Source organism: Vanessa cardui, chromosome 6 (assembly GCF_905220365.1).
Source record: "Vanessa cardui chromosome 6, ilVanCard2.1, whole genome shotgun sequence".
Classification (NCBI taxonomy): Eukaryota; Metazoa; Arthropoda; class Insecta; order Lepidoptera; family Nymphalidae; genus Vanessa; species Vanessa cardui.
In genome coordinates this window covers 5,547,523-5,568,222 of record NC_061128.1, presented here as the reverse complement: position 1 = coordinate 5,568,222, position 20,700 = coordinate 5,547,523, and the positions used below count along the sequence as shown (strand labels likewise).

Sequence of the window (20,700 nt, the reverse complement as noted above, 5' to 3'; positions counted from 1 at the left end):
AATCTGTAGTATAAAGCCGGGGCAGGTCGCTAGTTAAATATATAGAGGTAAAATAATTGCTCTTACTTTAAATGAGATTGATGCAAAGACGATTTAGACAAATGTTTGATCCTATATATCAAAGTCGTATTTAAAGACAGAAAAGATACAAGGTTTGATTTTATATTAATATTTTTTAATAATGATCTCTTTTGTAGTAAATATTTTCATATGTCAACATTTAATTTGAATGTCATTAATATCATACCTAATCACATGTCTCAATCACCTTAACGACCGGTAAATAACAAAATAACAAAGAATTACTGAATTTTTAATTTTTTATAGCGAAGTATTTTAATTAAAATAAGCATGTTTTCAAATTTATGAATAATTAACAAATCGCAATCCGTAAAAAAGCTAAATTATTCATTAGACAGATATTTCAATTGCATAAAAAAAATTAAAAAAAAAAAAAAAAACGTATATAAACGCGGTTAACGTTCGCGCCGGTTACATTATTAGTATGTATGTAGTTACCAATAACTATACACGAACCGAATCAAATTACCATCCGCCTAATAAATTACGGTACACCGCTAGTGATTTATGTAATTTAAGATTCTCAAAGACTCATTGGGGTATTTTTCCATATATGTAAAAAAAAAAAACAAAACAAGTGGAATAGTACTCACATACTATTAATATCTATTATGATATAAACTAAGCGCAGTCTGTTTAATCATTTGCATTACGAATTTATATATTTTTTTAATATGGCAACATCTTCACTTCTTTATAACCTTCTTTTTATATTTGTAGTCTTAGTTCTAAATTTAAATTCTTAGCAAAACAAAAGTATATACATTGCACAAGTCATAAAAGCAACTCACTCGCCTAATTTCGGCATATATTTGTATTAATATAGATCTATATCTTATTAGTTCACGGAATCAAGATTGCATACCGTTTTAAAGATAATTTAACGGATATCAATTACTTCTCGAAAATAAATGTAACGTAACATAAACGTAAAAAATTGCAAAATATTCCATAATCTGTTTCCGACAATTAAGTACGAGACCCGAAAATAGCCACATTTTTTAAAATTAATACTTTTGTGATTAGGTACAGGTATGTTACAAACAGTATCTAGTACTATTGTTTAACAATAGTCAACACAAAACCAAAATATTTGCTTTATAATTGTCATCATAACAATATTTGAAAAAGAAAAGTTATTGCTCAAGAGAATTTGCTTGACTAGTTAATTGAATTACTGTCGAAGCGTCGGCCAAAATATAAGCTATAATTATGTATATCCGAACAATGAGAAAAGGTCTTTTGGTATAAATATAGATTATAAGTCAAGACTTCAACGGTTTTTTTTTGATCGGTTGTATGCTGGGAAGACAGACTCAAAAAGCAACTTATAGGATACCGAAATGAATAAAAAAAATGTAGGTGATTATTATACAAGAACTACAAAAGTATACAAAGCGATTGAACTGAGATCTTATAAGCGTTTGTATTGACATTGGTAAACGTCTAGAAATTTGATGAATAAATTATGTTACTTTGATATATTTGATTAAAAAAACACTGTCAATAATGAGTAAAAAAACTTTGAAGGTGTTTATTTTATAACACGTAATAAAAGTCGTCCTGTTTTCAATGTATTAAAGATTTCTAGTACATTACTAGTCTATTAGTCGTATGGTAGTGTTTTTGTGGCAGACGGTACAATCGGACATAGATTGTGCCAACTAATTACTTAACTTAACTACGTACTATAAAAGTAATTAAATAAATGTAACTACATTTTTTACTTGACGTAATTAAAACCGGCATAAATTAGTACGTACCGTGATTAAAATATATTACGATCATGAAAAACAAACAGTAATAATAAAAAAAATTAACTATTACAAAAACTGTTGTGTTCACTGTCTCTCGTCCAGTTTAACTAAATTAATAATAAATATTTTTGAAAATTATTTTGATATTTAATTAAAATTATAATAATATCATATTCAATTTAATTCTAAACACGGTATTTTTCTAGATGTTTCATAAACAAAAATATATCTAGTATGGTAAATATACAAATCAAAACACCGGAATATACGTTTAGAGGTCAAAAACGTAAATGTCGTTGTAAGCTATAATTTAAAAAATATGCAAAATATAATAATGTTGTGTAGCCTAAGTCCAAACTATCATAATATAAAGTGCCATATAAATCTTATTAGTTTTATTAAAACAAACAAACGGAACGTAACATACGGTTGTTTAGTTACAAAGTTTATAAAAATATGCTTACTTTATTATAAATCAAAATGAAGTACATTTAAAGCTAGTTTAGATTAGAATGAATTATAATTATATAAAATATAATATGTACCTGTTACATTCTTATTTGGTAAAATCCCAATTTACGTACATGTGAAATGCACGGAGTGTTTGAGTATATACTTAACACTGTTTTTTTTAGTTATTAAGATTATTCAAAGTATTTTGCAGTAGAGCGGCAAATACTACACTGCCATCATTTATTTTTAACTCTGGCAACTATTATACGAAGTACGGGTGTAAGAGCCTTGTCGTTTATAGGTTGTATATGTTTATTTGCTTTACGTTCGACAAAAACGTCGTACAAGTTTTAACATTCTAGAAAAGTCGTGCAAGAGGATCTCGTTTATTTAGCCAGTTGATAATCAAATATGAATAATAATCGCGATTTCGTTTACACTAAACGTCAAGCAAACAATGCTTATACACTTCAAACACTCGTTATACGTCAGATTAAGAACGTTAGTTTTTTTTTTTTTTTAATCAAGTAAACGTTGTGTTTTGATATTATTGTATGTTACGATTATTATCTGTCGAACCAGGCTCGCCATTGTTGTGTAATTAGAGATCATCTTTGATGTCTATAATTTTATGTTTTGTTTTTGTTGTCTTTGCTATTTCCTGGGTTACTTACGAGAGGGTATATAATAAATGTTATTATATATCGTATAATTATAATGTACATACTTATAAGCTGAGATTACAATCTAAAAAGCAGATGGAGCGCGCAGAAAATAATAGTTAAGCAAGAAATGCGAATACAGAAACAAAAGAGTGTTTATGTTAATAACTAAAAAGGGTTGCTACTTTAATTATTAATTAATTGATATTTGCTTTGTAATGCTAATCTTAAAGGTTTAATCGCTTGGATTTAATAAAATATTGGAAATAAGGACACTGCCATTAAAGTTATTAGATGTTTATCATGGAAACTTCTAAGTGGACAAAGTACACAATAATAATATAATACTAGGAAGGTAAAAGAAATCTAGTTAAATTATCTGTATCATAAACAAACTAGTTGTGGAAGGTCCTTTTATACGCCTATTAAGTATCATAGGTTCAATATCTTATAAGGCAGTCTGCCTTGAGTTTACATATGACGCTGATTTTTTTTGCGATCTAAGGTAATATGCATTTGTTTTGAACCACTTATATAACTCATATATTTACATAAAACAGGTCCGGCACACGGAAGAACGCAGCTCACTTTAATTGTTCACGAATAGGAAAAAACATTATATTTAATAGGTATTTTTTATTTATAATTTTTATAATAAAACTGGCTATAAATGTTATTTTTTTTCGTCTATTTAACTTGTACGAAATTATGATTCAAATGTTTCAAGTATTTTTAAGAAGCATCGCACAAAGGATAACCAGTACATAATTATCAGATGTAAATCATAATAAGTAAGTTGAGCCTCGTTGTAACTAACGTGTCCGTATCGTGACAAGCGTACGAACGCCTTTATTTTACTTTAAAAAGGCAATAAAAACTCCATTTCAACGCGCAGTTACAACTAAAGTAAATAATGGCGTTAAAACGTAGTCAAGTAATATTAATAAAAAAATAAATAAAATATAAATCTCGTATATCGTTGATATTTTTGTTATTTTTCTACAAATCTTGTTGACTATTATTGTGTCTATGTGTGTACAATTGCACAACAAGTCTTGAAATTCAGGTTTGTTCGGTATTATACTATTAGTAAAACTTACCTGGCGTGAACTTGACTCCGAACCAGACCGACATGGGCATGATACCGTGGTGAATGACGTGCAACTTCGACACATGGTCAAACTTCTTGCGCATTACGAAGAAGATCTGGAAAATAAAACGATCATTATAATAATAATAATAAATATGAGACAACATCACATACATTACTCTGAACTTAATGTAAGTAGCGGAAGCACTTGTGTTATGGAAATCAGAAGTAACGACGGTACCACAAACACCCAGACCCAAAACAATATAGAAAACTAATGGTAATCTACATCGACTCGGCCGGGAATCGAACCCGAGACCTCAGAGTGGCGTACCCATGAAAACCGGTGTACACACCACTCGACCATGGAGGTCGTCAAATTGTAGGAGGTCAACAATTGTCTAAACTTAGTCAAAATTTTTATATCTATAAATTATCTAATTTATAGATTTAGAATTATCTAATTCCTACTATAAACTAACAAGCTTATATTTGCTGCTATGATATACTGGTTTGTATTGTAATTAGCACCAAAGTTATCTGAGAAATTTTAGCACGATCATTTGAGTCACATATCTATACTCCCACATACAATTATAATACAATGTATAATAATTACTAATTACATTAAAAAATATATTTATTTGAAATGGTAAATTTAGAAAAGTATATTAAATAAAAGATTGTCTAATTGCGTCAACTGCGTCCTTCATTAGTATTATAATCAACTAACACGTTTTATAACAATATAAATATATTTTTTGCACGGTTGTGCGAATTTAGTATGAATGTAATTGGACGAAATATATTCGGAGATTTGCTTGCGTTTTCTCTACTATTCATTCATTATTTTCGCACAATTAAAAATGCTATTGCTAGGCTATGATATATAAGGGTTTTGCCCGAATTTTTTTATAAAAACAAGTATATCATCGCAGTTTAGCTTGAGCAGCCAAGTGTAAACTCTATGCGTTTTAATTAAATGCTTCGTATAAAAGCAATAATAATATCCCACACGAGAATAGTGAGCGATCTCGTTTAATTAAGACTATCGGGAAAACATCTTCCTCTGATACAAAAAATCAAGATATCTTTGATACGAGTATATCAATGAACACGTTTAGTTGTTTTACCGGTTTACAAAAGATAAAGCATTATAACTATAATATATCCATTGACATACCATACTAAAATTCTAAGCAAACTTATGTTATATCAAGTTTTTAATTAATATTTGAGAAATCAAATTAAAATCATATTTAGTAATATCATATAGACACAGACTAAAAAAGTCTAATAAAGTTAAATCTGACATATGATTTATCGCACTGATATCCCACATATTAAAAAGGTTATATATATCTGATATATTCTAATAGCTTGAATGTTTGTAGTTTATCGTTGTGGAAACAGTTTTTTTTTTCCACAAATCTAATTGTACAAATAATATCATGAAATAAAAATAATTATAACCATATTTTATTGATACAAAAAAACAATAACTACCATTTTTTTTAAATGGCAACTTAATTACGTACCGTGTCGAAGAACTCTGTGAATTTCGAGAAGTAATACCACCAGCATCCATGTGCTATCTGCAAAAAAAAAGAAATATTTGAGTTTTTTTTCTTGACATTGTTTATCCTCTCCTTTCATAACCTTGTAAAATAAACACTATTTATTTAAAAGTAAATGAAAATGTTTGCAAATATTTCCTCCTACGTCATTTAGTTTATTATGTACATAGGGCCGGATTTAGGGTATATTTGTACTGGCCCGGTGCGACCAAGAGGGTTCAACAATAGAAATTTCCAAAACAAAAACATGCCAATTACGACGAATTAAAACATTTAATGGAGAACACATGTAGATATGGTAACGTATAAATCTGTATTTTACTTTTATATAGGGAGTTAAAGAATTTAATTTGTTCCGAAATAAATAATTCAAACCCTGACCGAAAAAAGTTGTTCAACACTTTTGTGTTCCTCGGGCCTCCGGTCCTCTAAATCCGGTCCTGTACGCACATTTTTTTTATTTAAAATCAAGTGCGTAACCTCTTATTTCGGTTTTTTTTTGGAATTAAAACTACTAATAAAAAGTGTTTAGCATACGTTTTCATAGTTTATAAATCAGTTATTAATCTGTGTAACATATATGACTATTTGTAACATACATTTTATTCTATTTGTCTGAACGTAGTCTAGTAGTATAGTTTATCGATATAAACAGAAAATGTATTTTTATACAAGTCTCCTTTACCTTATTTAATTAGATATGCAAATGAATGTATAAAAAAGGCATAAAATCGTATTCATTCTTATTTATTTTAAGACTTTTTTATTCTTATACAAACCAACACCCACACAATTTCACTCCTAATTTAAAAAAAAATCCTAAACAACAATGACAGTTATTTATCACATGAAACGTATTAACTGGTTTATTGTAAATTATTACAAGTAATTTATTATCTTGACTGTATCATACCTATATTTGTTACTGAGATAACTATCGAATTTAGAAAACGTTAGGATTACTTAAGCATTATCTGAATCTACTAACCAACTCTAAGTATTATATTTCAAAACACGAACCAGCATCATGCAACATAATTTTAAGGTAAAACTATATTTAAAAATATTTCCGTACGAATAATGATTCCTCGTTTGAGTATTTTGTGTCCCAATTTTATAATCAAAACTTTTAATTTCTGCCCTTGAGCGTGCTTTCGAACGATGTTAAAGTTTAACCATATATTTATGTTAATTCGAATTAGGATTTAGACCTTGATCGCTTTTTTTTCTGCCTCTTAAATAATTGCAAAACTTTAAGAAACCGGTCAGATACAGTAAAAAAACGGATATTTAATTATAAATATAACTACGAAACACAACAAAAATTCGAACGAATATGAATTGTTTTGAATATTTGAACTTTGATTTAAACATTAAAAAACCTATACAAATATATAAAAAAAGTAAAAAGTTTAAGGCGAATTAGCTTATGTCATGATGTAATCAATAATGGTTTATAATTGTTATCACTTTTGGAACGGTTTCTGTTTTTACAACATTGTTTTCCGTTAGTTATATTTTCGTAATTGTAGTGCTCTTTCAACAATCTCTACATATTCGTCTTCGTATTACTAAACTGCAATAAAAAACTATCTTTCAACATCAACCACAGCTCTAAAAAATGTTACACATATATTTCTAGAATACGTTAATTTAAAAATACTTAATTACTTTTAGCTTACTTTTTAATTTGCTATCATAGGTCGTAATATATCCAGAAACACTTCTAAATTTAAGAATTTATAGAAGAATTTATAGCGAATGTTATAAGCATTCGCTATCAAATTTAATATTCGTTTTAAATATAACAAAAAGATATAAATACCCGCAAAGCCTGAGGATTGTTAGAATAATCAACCGGTTGGCATCTGAAGCTGTATGACGTAAACCATCCGCTAGCAATACTCTGCAAAAAATAAAATTATTAATATTATAACAAAAAAAAATCATAACATGTATACATATTTTTCTAAGCATCAATGCCAGTAACATAAACAAAGTTTTTGCTTTATTTAAAGTAACAAAAATTAGTTTATTAACTATTAATAATCAGTTATTAAAGTAGTAAAAAGTTAAGGTTTTAAAAATAATCAAGACCAAATCGTGTAACATTTGAAAGGATATACGTAAAGTTTATATAAAGTATTATTAATCGAATAAAATAAAGTCAACAAATAAGATACGAAAATAAAACCACAATGTCGCATATTTGTAAATGTTAAGATTGTATCGAATGTATTCTTTATTTTTAATAATAACGATTGACATTTTATTTAAAAAAATATATCGAATACTTCGATATCTTTTCGATCGACTATATAATGGCAAAGATGCGTTCATAAAAAAATAAACGTAATGTTCTAAAGTATTATTTGTGTATTCTATAATATTTTCTAGGCGAGATGAGGATAAGTTTCTAAATATTATGAAAAAAAAAACATGTATATTTACCTCGTAAAACAACCAGCTGCTGAATATAACTTGGAAAAGATTGTACCAAATGAGAACCTTCTTTAACTCGAAAGGTTTTCTGTTTTCCATTAATTTTGGTCCCAATACCTGTAGAAATTTGTAAGGTATAAAAATTACAATTATAATACGATTCTATAATATTATTATTAATATATTATTCAATAATATCAACAAATAATTTTTAAAATTCAAAAATAAAAAATAAAAAAAAAATATTGTAAATTTTTTTTTTATATTATAGACTTTTAACTCCTACTTACTTTTACTGTGAATACGTAGGTGAGGCAGATCGCTAGCGTGGGAAAAGGGGAAGACATCAGGAACCAGTCCTTTACCCTCTGATCGCTCTGATTGTCCATCAGATCATGATAGCCGTCCACTATCCTGTTTATGATCTCCATTTTCACTGCAACAAAATAAAATCAAATTAAAAAAAAATTAAACAAATCACCTCCATCACTAGTAAAGTTTCGATAACTCACATTTTTTATCGTAAAATATAATTTAAAAATATGTATATATGTACGTGACTACAATGCGCCGTTCGATAGTGATATGCCGCAATTTGGTCAATTTCTCAAGAGCCAAGTCAAGTTTACCGAATGTCAGGGTGGACCGGCCCCCTCTACGGTAACAAATCAGCCGGCGAACGTATCATTCAAATATTTATTCATTACCGTAATATTAATTTTCACTTCGTTTATAATTAATTTGCTACATTGTAAAACATTTGAATTCTTTAGCGATCACTTAAAATAGTATCTATAATAATCGCTTAATACAATACAGTGTACCGTATGCACGTAGAATTGTGCATTTTTAAAACCATTGACATTAATAATTACAGTAAAAAAATATTTATTTCGGCTATTTAGTTGTAATTGATAATAAGAAATCATTGTCGAAATGATATTTATTTGAATGTAATTAAGTCAGAATCGTAGTCAAACTACCGTTCTCGATATTTTAGAGTAGCACTAATAAATCAAATAGCTCGACAAAAACGGCAATATGCCCGTTATATCATTAACCCTAAGACATTACCGTTACATGATTTTTTATCCAGCCTATAATATTAGAGTAAGTTTCGTGTACCTCCTTTCGTGTTTGATTATCCTAGACGGATAATAATACTCTATTTAATAGTAACTAAATAGAGCTCTAAACAAAATGACGTGGAACATATATTATTTAATTATTTTAGAGATAATCAGACTGTATATCCTCTATACAATATAGAAATTATCAACGCATAGATTAAACTGTGAAACCGAAAAAGGATTTCGTACAATTTTGATTTGTAGGAAGAGTTGTTCCTTCTTGGTATAATAAACGTTCAATGAAAACAGTGATGTAAGTATCAGTAGACCAATTCACCGAATTTGGAATATGTTATTAAATTACTTTTTTAATTGGTGGTAAGATTTCTTGCATGACCATCTGGATAGGTACCTTTGTAATGTTGTGTTCCGGTTTCAAGGGCGAGGCAGTTCATCAGACACAAGGGACATAACACTTTAGCTCCCAAGGTTGGTGGCGCAATGGTGATGTAAGGAATGGTTAATATATCTTACAGCGCTACGGGCGGTGGTGACCACTTATCACTAGGCGAACCATTTGCCCTGTCGCCTAGTTATACTATGAAATATACATATTTATTTATTTTCACTCTACAACGATACTGATTCTGTTATTACTTTTTTGTCTAATTATATTTGTCTCACCCAACGGGACAAAGTACACCTTCAATTTTAATGTAAAAATTTAATTTAATTTTCACAAAGAAATTCAAATGTTACACTACGATTTCGTATAAGATATTTTCTTTACATAGTTTTCTGTTCATAAGGATTCATTCAACACTACCATTGACTAAACAAACTTATTAAGCGAAAATATTAATTAATATAATACTTACGGACGACGAACGGTAAGGTTATTGACTGCATTTACTTCTTTTTACATGTTCAAATATTAAGAAAAAATGGTTTGGGTATTTGGGTTTTTCAATACCATTCGTGATTTTGCTCATGATCGTGTTGTTATAACTTCAGGGTTCCGGTCATAGTATTAAAAGATCTTATATTCAACCGTAATCATATATTCCAAGTGAATAACTACAATTATATAATATGCGACTTTAATAACCTTAAGGTTAGTTTTATTGAAACTGCATAAAATAACACTATTTAATCCTTTGGTCGTAAATTATACATAAACACAATAATACCTAAATAAACATAGAGAATAACGAAGAGCGAAAAGAAATATTTATCTAGAACGTAATAAAAATGATTTAAACTATTTTAATTAATTTCATTTATTTTAATAAAATAAAATATTATTCAATGCTATAAAAAACGCACAAGGTCTAAAAGGAATACGACCTTTTAACGTTAGACAATAATAACATTACTTTATAACAGCTTGATACAATGTAAAAAAATATTTTACCTTAATTTATTTTAAGCCCAGTCTAAATTGACGTCAAAATATACTTTATTTGTGATGGGATTTCACAGAAAGGCTCACAAATCAATTCTGTCAGTTGAACGTGAAGCACCAGTTTGGAATGTAGTTTCCACAAATATTATGTCACTATTACAGCAATTCTTTTTTTACGTGATAGGTGGCAAAACGAGCAGGAGGCTCACCTGATGGAAAGTGACTACCACCGCCCATGGACATCTGCAGCATCAGGGGGCTAGCCGGTCCGATGCCCTTTTTATTCTTTTGTTTCACTCACTACATTTTAATATCCATCACGGATACTTCAAATTAATTATATACTTTTAATATGAATTTATAACCCATCTATAGTTCTATATTTTACGTCTAAGCAATACAATAGAAGAACGAAAACCAATATAAAATACTTATTTCATGAAGAAGTAGTAGTACAGTTTAACAAGCATTACAATGTTGATCAAGAAATGCTATAGAGATATATTTTATGTTGCATGTATGACAATCACGTACACAAATAGATGAATATTTATTATTATTTAGGTGGAAAGGAGGACATTCATCTATTTTTCCTTTTTTACTGATTCTGGTCATACCCACTATCATATACATTAGAATAATGGTAGAGAATGATGTTTAAATTATTATTGAAAATTTAGTTTAGCTAGAAAATAAGTGTGGCAGTGTTATTATTACTAGTATTAAAAAGTAGTACTGTGTTTAATATACAAATTTGGAAACATCGCAGTCTCGCGTGATTCATATTTTTATGTTACTTTTTATTTATTTATTATTATAAAAAAATGTGAAAGTAACTCTGTCCATCTGTCCGTTGCTCTTTCATGACTAAACTGCTGAACCTAATATCATGGAATTTGGTAGGAAGCAAGCATGAACTACAAGAAAGGACTTTTTTTCCAACACATGACAAACAGCACCCTAAAACGCAACCGAAGTCGTGGGCGACTACTAGTTTATTATAAAATAAAACAATATATTTAGATAAGTAATGTTTAAGATGATTCCAAACAATTTATTATTTTCTCACCGATCTATTCACAATTTTAATAGCACCGGTGACGTCACATTTTGAATAAATACCATCATTCGTTTATGAGTTACAGCGTGTAACAAAATTATTGGCAACGTTTATAATATTTTATTGCATTTCTTACATTAATATCTTCATGGTCAGATTCTGAAATAATCGGTCTTTATTTTATTAAACGGTGCTAGGATTGCACTTCGACGTTTCAAAATCCACATCGATCACCATAATATATTGGCTGGGCATTTAAAAAAATAATATTAACTAATTAATGTATATTTTTAAAAACGCCTTATTTACGTAAAAATATATACAATAAGTTCTCTCGAATCGATCCTGCTTTAATGCGAGTTGGTGGATACATGCGCTAGAATTCCATTAAAATAAGACATAGGCAGGTTTTCTCACTACATTTTCCTTCTCCTCCAAGCATGAGATAATTATCTACAATTCAATCGCACTTGCCTTGAACCTGAACCCTATATTATTAAGTGTAACCAACAGCCTATCTCGCCTCTGATTTAATAAATTATTTTATTAAAAAAAAATTATATTAGTCAGAAATTTATTCGAATATCGAAGGTATTCTTAATATTATCACGCTATCACCATTGAACTTCAATATCGGTGCCACGGTCCGTTACCTAACACTAGCCATTTACAAACCCAATCGTAGGCGGTAACATTAATAACAAAAATTCCGAAAAGAGGTTGATACTTTACATCTGTAATTATAATAAATATTTATTTCATTTGACATTACCGTGAAATTTGTCTCTAAGAAAAGTAACATTTAAAGTAATTAAAATCCAATTAATTGTAATAAGCAGGAACTTGTTTGTGATATATTTATTTTTATAAATTATAAAGAAATGACTATAAAAATCAGTAACATTAATAATAATATTACACATAAAATGTAAATAAATGAAGTGAAAACCCTGAATAAAATACATATATTAAAACGTTACGAGTTTTAGATCTATAAATTCCGATAGCCGCCAGTGTATCAAGTAACTTAATTATTTGGCGGTGACCGCGAAAATTCTACTTCGACTTACATAACATTTAGAACATATCCTCGAAAAACATACAAGGCGCGTCACTTACTAATCCGTAACTTTGGCCAATTCGTACGAATATTTGACCTTGAAAACATCTTAACAGGTCTGTATAGAAATCATCTTTCCTTTTACGTTAAACGTCATAATAAATATGGTAATGTCGCCTTCTACTTGATAATTAATATTCGATACTTATCAAATACTAAAAAAATCTTGAAGCTAATTGAAATTAGAATTGTTATGATATTTATGGTGTGAAAACTCTTTATGCTTAAGGACAAAGAATATGATAAACTTCTCTAGGGTTGTCACAATCTTTGTCTCGTGGTCTGTAAATACAAAATAAATTGTTGTTTTTTTTACGTATTGATACATCGCAATAATTTCAAGCATAAATAAATTTTGGAAATCTATACTTGGGTTAATACTATACTGTATTGAATCATAAAAGTAAATTAATATTGAAATGTATGAAAAGTATACAAAAACATATATATTATATTTTCATTTTAGTTTGTTTTGTTTTTAAAATCTTAAATTTATATTTTTTTATTAATGGTATAATGTTACAGCCCTGTCCGGTTTCCACGCAGTGCCTTTATTGCGCATTGACAAGAAAATCGGCGCGGGCGTAGCATACACACGATTCAAGATTAGCTGAAGTGGAGGCCATGTGCGATTTGAGGTTCCTACAGCGTTATAACAGTGACCGAAAGATTATATGATTTAAAAATAGAACACATAAAGTGAAGAAAGGACAAATTCCCCAAGAGCAATATCAATAAACATTATTTACGGTAAATTATTTTAAATGCTCAGCATTATAAATGCAAATTGAATGTTAGTGTCAATGGTATGTTATTAAGAACGATAATAATCAAAATGGCGATTTTTATAGAATGTTCTATAAATAAGGATCAATTTTATCGCGATGGTAATTAAATGATACATGATGTTCAATATTGTGTAAATCCCCATGAATCAACGGTGAAACTGCAGCAATTTCCGTTGGTCGAGAGGTGACGTTTACATAATTATACCGGTCATAACAAAAGATTTCATAAGAACTGGCTGCTTGTTATTGTGTATGTTTGTTGCGGAAAAATATAATTACTTAAGTTCTTTCTTAGTTTTTCTTTATTAAACAAGTGCTGCATAATTTTATGACTGTATACAGCATGCTTTTTGATCTAGAAAATGCTTACAACTATTTTTAAGGTCTTTTATTACGTATGTACGTTGAAAAATAAATTATTTATATAAAATAATAACAGTAACTTAATTGCGCATAGTCTAGACTTATATATTTCTATAAATATATATGTGAAGTTTTCCTCAACATAATAACTATTGAATAATAATACAAAATATATATAATTTACCGAGTATGATCTTGATTATTTTAACTATCAAGACTTATTAAGGCGGTATATTGGAGAACTTTATTACATTAGTTTATTAACACAACAACAACAAATAAATACACCAAAACATCTTTAACGTATTTTTTAATTTATATTCTTTATTTTTATTATTATTATTAGTCTGTATCTATTATAAATTGCATCCGGTGTCTGTTTACTTGTGTATACGAGTGTATCACAGATTTATCGACTTGACAGATGGATATGATTATTTTACTATAAAAAAATAGTTTTATATGTAATAAATCGGTATAATCGTGATGCCTAAGAGCGTGCTAAAACTGACACTATGATTTACCCTGCAAAGTTATATCAAATGAATAATTTGTAGTGGAATTAGTAAATCCCCATACTTTTAAAGAAAATTTGTAATACTATATATCATCTAATCAATGCTACCCGTGCAAGGCCGTGACGGGTCTCTATTATTTTATAAGACACGCAAAGGAATTCAAAAGAGGTACTCATTGCCGCACTATCAGCTGCAATACGATCAGGAAACACTTAAGATATGCGGCGACAATGACTACTAGCTATTATGCCAAAGCAACCTTGCATACATCAAACCGAGCTGAAAATTAAATCAAGACGACTGGAATAAAATATGTACAGATTAAATGTTTAAATTGATCGTTTTGATTCAAATTCGAAGACATTTATGAAAGATTTTCTGTGCTAGCCACTTCGTGCGAGTTTGAATGTAACAAAAAAGTTATTGTTCAATTTGCAGCTTGTGCTATAAGTTACTAGTTCTGTATCAGGCAGCCTTTGTGATATTTAATCGTTGGTCGAAGGAACCCGATGCGACAGCGGATTGGTGGCATGGGTAAGGGCTGCGTGTGGTACTGGACCGTATTTGGAAATTGCAGCGTGACTTAATTCTTATTTCATTATTAGTTCTAAAATAAAAGTAGCCAATTTAATTTCATCAGCTATCTGCCAGTAAGACCCGTCAAAATTTGTCAAGCCATTCCAGAGATTAGCCGGAACAAGCAGACATAAAATTATTGTAAAAAAAATATTTTAAAATTACAAACAGACACTTCAATTTTATTACATGATCTTATGAAATGATAATGTTGGAATGAGATTAGATTAATATTTTTTTTATTTTTATCTGTTCTTCTTCTCAAACCAGACACAATCTTAATAGATTGGCGTGTTCAACAAATAGTTTAGATTATTCATGTAAATTAGCCAAGTAATATTCATATTCGCATCTCTAGCCAGAAAAAAAACCTGCGATTATGTACTCTTGAGATATGAAAACTTTTTGCACTCACAATTATTATACTTATATTCTTAAAGTTCCTTTTGGTTGTAAAATATGTAATAATTGCATATATAAGTATTAGCATGTCATTATGTACGGCCTTTTATACAAAACTTTGTGATTAAAGATTCAAATCGATAAAGAATATAAAACCTTTGACATTTCATAGTAACACGAAAAGTTGAATTGACTTAAGTTAAAATGTCATTTAGTGAAAAGCAAAAATATTAGTAATATAAGGCCCTAAGGTTGGTTAATCGTGTCTGTGTATTTAAATTTCTATCGTAATCAATTTGTCATGTCAATAAATCAAATAATTATGATATGTCATTTCATAACGACCATTTAGTTAAATGTGATTTCCAGAACACAAGTCTATATCAATAAAGTTATATTTCTAAATAGTTTAAAGCATTTCTTATCTCAATAACATATCTTTTATATAAAGTGATATTTATATACATATTTAACTGTTAACCACAATGTAATACATTTTCTAAATGTATCTTATTATTTAAATAAAGATTGCGCATTATTCTTTTTTTTTTGTATTTAGTTTAAAAATAAGGTTTTATATTTTGGAATAAATGCTGAGTTATGTGCCTTATAAGTTAATTGTTTGACATTCGATTGCAAGCTATGGCGTCTCATAAATAATTCGATTAATCATTGCAGGTGTGTCAGTCTATCGTCTTTATCTAAATACGGTCTTGTCTCTTTGTGTATTGAACGAATACTTGCTATAAATCAGCTGTTTATCAAGTTGTTTTACTTTAAAATCATTCTTGATTGTTTACGATTGTAAACACAATCGAACTAATACATAAACTTTTCCTTTATTACCTTATACATATTCAACATACTTCGATCGTTGGTCTAGCTTGCAGGGCTTGAGATATAGGGTAACAATGATAGTTCTGGTCAAAAATATATTATTGCTGGATTTTATCGATTGAAATTCCTAGTTAAGATGGTAACAGCGCCTGATCCCTTTCCGGGCGAATCAGATTGCCTTCCCACTTTTGACTGTTAGAAAATAAAGAGTAAATGCATTTTACTCTAATATTATTTCATACAAGAAATAAAATTTAAAAAAAAAGCGTTGTAATAATAAGGTTTTATATCTGATAAGTGAGTATAGATATGATACGTCAAAAGTTTACTAATCATAAAGCATCTTGGAACGTAACAAAATCGATGCGTATCAGACCGCCCACATATAATAAATGCGTGTTTACATATACATGTAACTGTTGATAAATAGTTAAACAATATCGTGCAGAATACAAAAGGCCATTAATGTGTCGACTTTATTTATTTTTCTACCCATGAGCTCCTGCACGAGTCATATATTCTTACGTTTGAATAGTTGTAACGAGCCATACTAACGGTAATATTGAAGACTGTTGACTTTTTAAAACTTAAGAATTTTAATATGATTAAATGAATCTTTGATGTTATGGACATTAAAATAAATTTATCGAAATGAAATAATTGTATTGTATAACATGAAATAATCTATATTATAAAAGAGGTCTTATTAAAATCGAGAACCACAGATTGTTAATATATTTGTATAAATTAATCAAAGTGATTTATTGAAATAAACATGAACTTGTAATAAATGTTAACTTGTTTGTTGTTTCTATATTACTCGTTTTAATACAGATTCATATACATTTATAACATATATGTTTTACATGACAAAGTAGATTCTTAGAAAGTCACAATTTAGACTATTCTAATTAAATACATTTATACTTTTACTAGCTACCCGTCCTGGCTTCATTCGCATACTATACTTAACAAAAACATTAAAAAAAATGTTCAATTCCGGTTGATAGAGTTGTAATTCTAGGCTTTACTATAATATGCATCTCTTTATGTTAACTTTTCTATTGAATCATTCTCTTTATTGATGAAAACCACATTATATAATAATCCGTTACGTAGTTTAAAAGAGCTAAACATACGTACGCACATGCGTAGAAGCGCCTTTGTTATATAGTCAAAGAATAAATTTTTCATAATAATTGGACTTCTATATTATATGAATTTTCACATGAGGCAACATTTTTTTTTTGCATTTGATAATTTGTTTTGGTAAAAACCTCTCCTATTAATGTGTTAAGAGTTTTAAATGCAGCTGTTAATCAAGTTATTTGTGTTTAAAATAATCTTTTAGAGTTCTAATGCTAATCAATTCAGCTCAAAAACACTCAATAACTATAAATATCAGGTTTTATCAATTATGATATTTTAAGCTGTTGCTATAGACTTTGAAATTATTCACGATTTTAGATATAGCTATAATTTGAGTTCCCGTGCAATCTCGATTACGTAACGCTCTGCGGAAAATCTCCTGTCACAGTAGTTTTAGTAGTGAAGTAATTATTACTGTATTCATATTTGTAATTGAAATGATCTTTATCGACCTTATAATATCCGAGGTGTCATCGTTATAATCTTAAGACATCAAATTTAGTTTTTTGTTAAAATCAGTAATTTACATTTATTAATATTTATTTTCATATTTATTTTTTTGTCAAACGACTCATTATGTTACATATTAATCATCACACATAACTTAACGTGTTTTAACGTAACGTAAATCATTAAACGAAATTTTTCCATGAAGAGCATTGTAACATTATTGTAATATTTTGTATTTCCAACATGTTGTTTTCACACGATTGTCTTTTTCACAAACTAATTACATATTTAAATGACCCTTAATTATTTACGACCCTTCCAGAAACAATGTAGCAAAATTAGTTTTATCCTATTTATTTTTCTTTAAATTGAATGAGTATTTGTGTAGAATCGTAAACTGTTAGGATCATAAGGTAGAGCTCCCTAATTTCTGTATAAGATGGTCAAAAACGGAATTTACTAAATTCATCATCAAATATGGTAAAAAAGTAACGTGTTGTGGGTATCATTTAAAATAAATGTTATTAACCCCGACTAATGTGATATTTCATCCAGCAAAATTACAATATTTTTTGTCTCGAACATATAATAAGCATAAATTCAATCGGAGCTAAACTTTATTAAATCCGAACGCTTACATAAACATGAAATAAATAAATTATTTTCCTGTCAAGTTCATAGCAGTTACTGCTTAAACATAAGTTTGTTTCATCTTCCTTTCAAAATCAAACAAGTCTGAATCATTGTAACTTGTATTTTTGCAAAACACCAGCGGCTAAATATAAATATTCAAAATAAAAATGTGAGCACATTTATTTTTGTAGAGTAACAAAAAAGATAATGAAATTTACGCCTGTATAACACCACGACAATAATCACGTTTGACAGTATTGACAGTCGTATCGTGTAGTATTTTCCAAGATACAATTCTTTGGGCGCGTTGCAAAACAGTGATAAGAGTGATTTTTTACGACGTACGCTCAAGATGACATGAATACTACATAACAAAAATTCTCTCTAAGCAAATTAAGAGTGAAATCTCTCTAATAATACATCTTATCTCATCTTATCTTACAATGTTTATCTTAGTATCAATAAGTAGATCATTATTACTTTATTATAATTAATAAGTAAAATATATGTGCCTTTTTCATTATTTGTTGGATTTAACTATTGATATTATAAAGCATATGTATTTATATCTTGTAACAGTAGGTCCCTATTTCATCACAGTATGCAATATATATCAGAATATGCTGAATAAAAATAATATAAGTACGATAACTTACTATGTTACTGTGCTGTGAGAGTCGAGATGGCCCAGTGGTTTGAACGCGTGCATGATTGCGGGTTCAAACCCAGGCAAGCACCGCTGTTTCATGTGCTTAATTTGTCTTTATAATTCATCTCGTGCTCAGCGGTAAAGGAAAACATCGTGAGGAAACCTGCATGTGACAAATTTCATAGAAATTCTGCCACATGTGTATTCCACCAACACGCATTGGAACAGCGTGGTGGAATATGTTCCAAACCTCCTCCACAAAGGGAGAGGAGGCCTTTAGCCCAGCAGTGGGAATTTAAGGGCTGTTGGTGTTGTGCTATGATGCTTTAATAGGCTATGTATTTCGATATTAAAAATCAATGAATTTATATTTCATTGTGTTAATGTATTTTGTATTTGTTTCTATATTAGTTTAGATACATAAATACAATTCTCTCTTCTCTTTCTCTTGGAATGGTTAACCGAAACATAATTAACAATTAAGTGATAATTTAATATGACAAATCTCATTCGGGTATGCCAACACTTTGGTGTTACGAAAGCCAGTAATAAACGTCGTTATTACAAGGCGTCATTGCAACAGTTTACGCCGCAAAATGCGTGCGCTTCCAGACGAATTCGGAAAGTAATGAATGGGAGTTCAATGTCGTTTCCAATATGAAACGTAATCTGACGGCTCGAATAACAAAACGCCGAGTAAACACAAGGGCAATGTCTCCCTCCTAAAGAGAGCGGTTTGTATTAAATGTTATATTTATTAAGTGTTAATTCACTATTCCGCTTGTATATTTGTATATCATAATCTGTACTTTAAACTAACTAACTAAATACTAACGGCCCGCCCCGACTTCAGGCGGGTTGACATAAGTATTTTGTTTATATTCTTACCTTTTTTTTTAGATATGTTTAACAAATGTCGTTCTATTTGAAATTATTTACTAAAACACCTTAATAAATTATATACCTATGCCTTCCTTAGGACTCCCTCTGTCTATAAGAGACAACAGCATGAAAATATGTTTAGTAGTTTTGGAGTTTATCGCGAATATACAGACAGACAGACGCGGTAGGGAGATTTTGTTTAATAATATGTAGTTATTATAAATATGTAAGTAATTATGTCTGTTTGTTTATTTATCACGGTGGGATACTTGGTGGTAGAGCTTTGTGCACAACCGTTTGGGTAGGTACCACCCACTCATCAGTTATTCTACCGCCAAATAACAGTACTGAGTATTGTTGTGTTCCGGTTTGAAGGGTGAGTGAGCCAGTGTAACTACAGGCACAAGAGATATAACATCTTAGTTCCCAAGGTTGGTGGCACATTGACGATGCAAGGAATAGTTAATATTTCTTACAGCGTCATTGTCTATGGGTGATAGAGACCACTTACGATCAGGTGGCCCATATGCTCGTCCGCCAAACTATATAATAAAAAAAAACGATATAAATTGAGTTTGGACTCCAATAAAAAACATAGGCTATTTTTATTCCTTAAACCTGAACCAATAAAATTATATGTTAGCTTCATTGTTAGCTCACTTCATGGGTTGAATTAAAATATCTGAAATGTTTCATCACTTTAACAATTGTATGCTACTAATGCTTTATATTTGTA

General features: G+C 29.2%; 1 protein-coding gene across 1 annotated transcript in view; it reads right to left on the bottom strand.

Annotated features, from left to right (window-relative positions):
* LOC124530310 (elongation of very long chain fatty acids protein AAEL008004) overlaps window positions 1-20,700 on the bottom strand; it is a 32,140-nt gene that overhangs the window by 4,640 nt on the left and 6,800 nt on the right. Inside the window, exons 2-6 of the mRNA XM_047104423.1 lie at window positions 8,353-8,498; window positions 8,072-8,179; window positions 7,446-7,526; window positions 5,582-5,638; window positions 4,054-4,159 (exon numbers count right to left, since the gene is read on the bottom strand). Coding sequence (XP_046960379.1) covers window positions 4,054-4,159; window positions 5,582-5,638; window positions 7,446-7,526; window positions 8,072-8,179; window positions 8,353-8,493 — 493 coding nt within the window. The 5' untranslated portion in view covers window positions 8,494-8,498. The remainder of the gene's footprint in view (window positions 1-4,053; window positions 4,160-5,581; window positions 5,639-7,445; window positions 7,527-8,071; window positions 8,180-8,352; window positions 8,499-20,700) is intronic.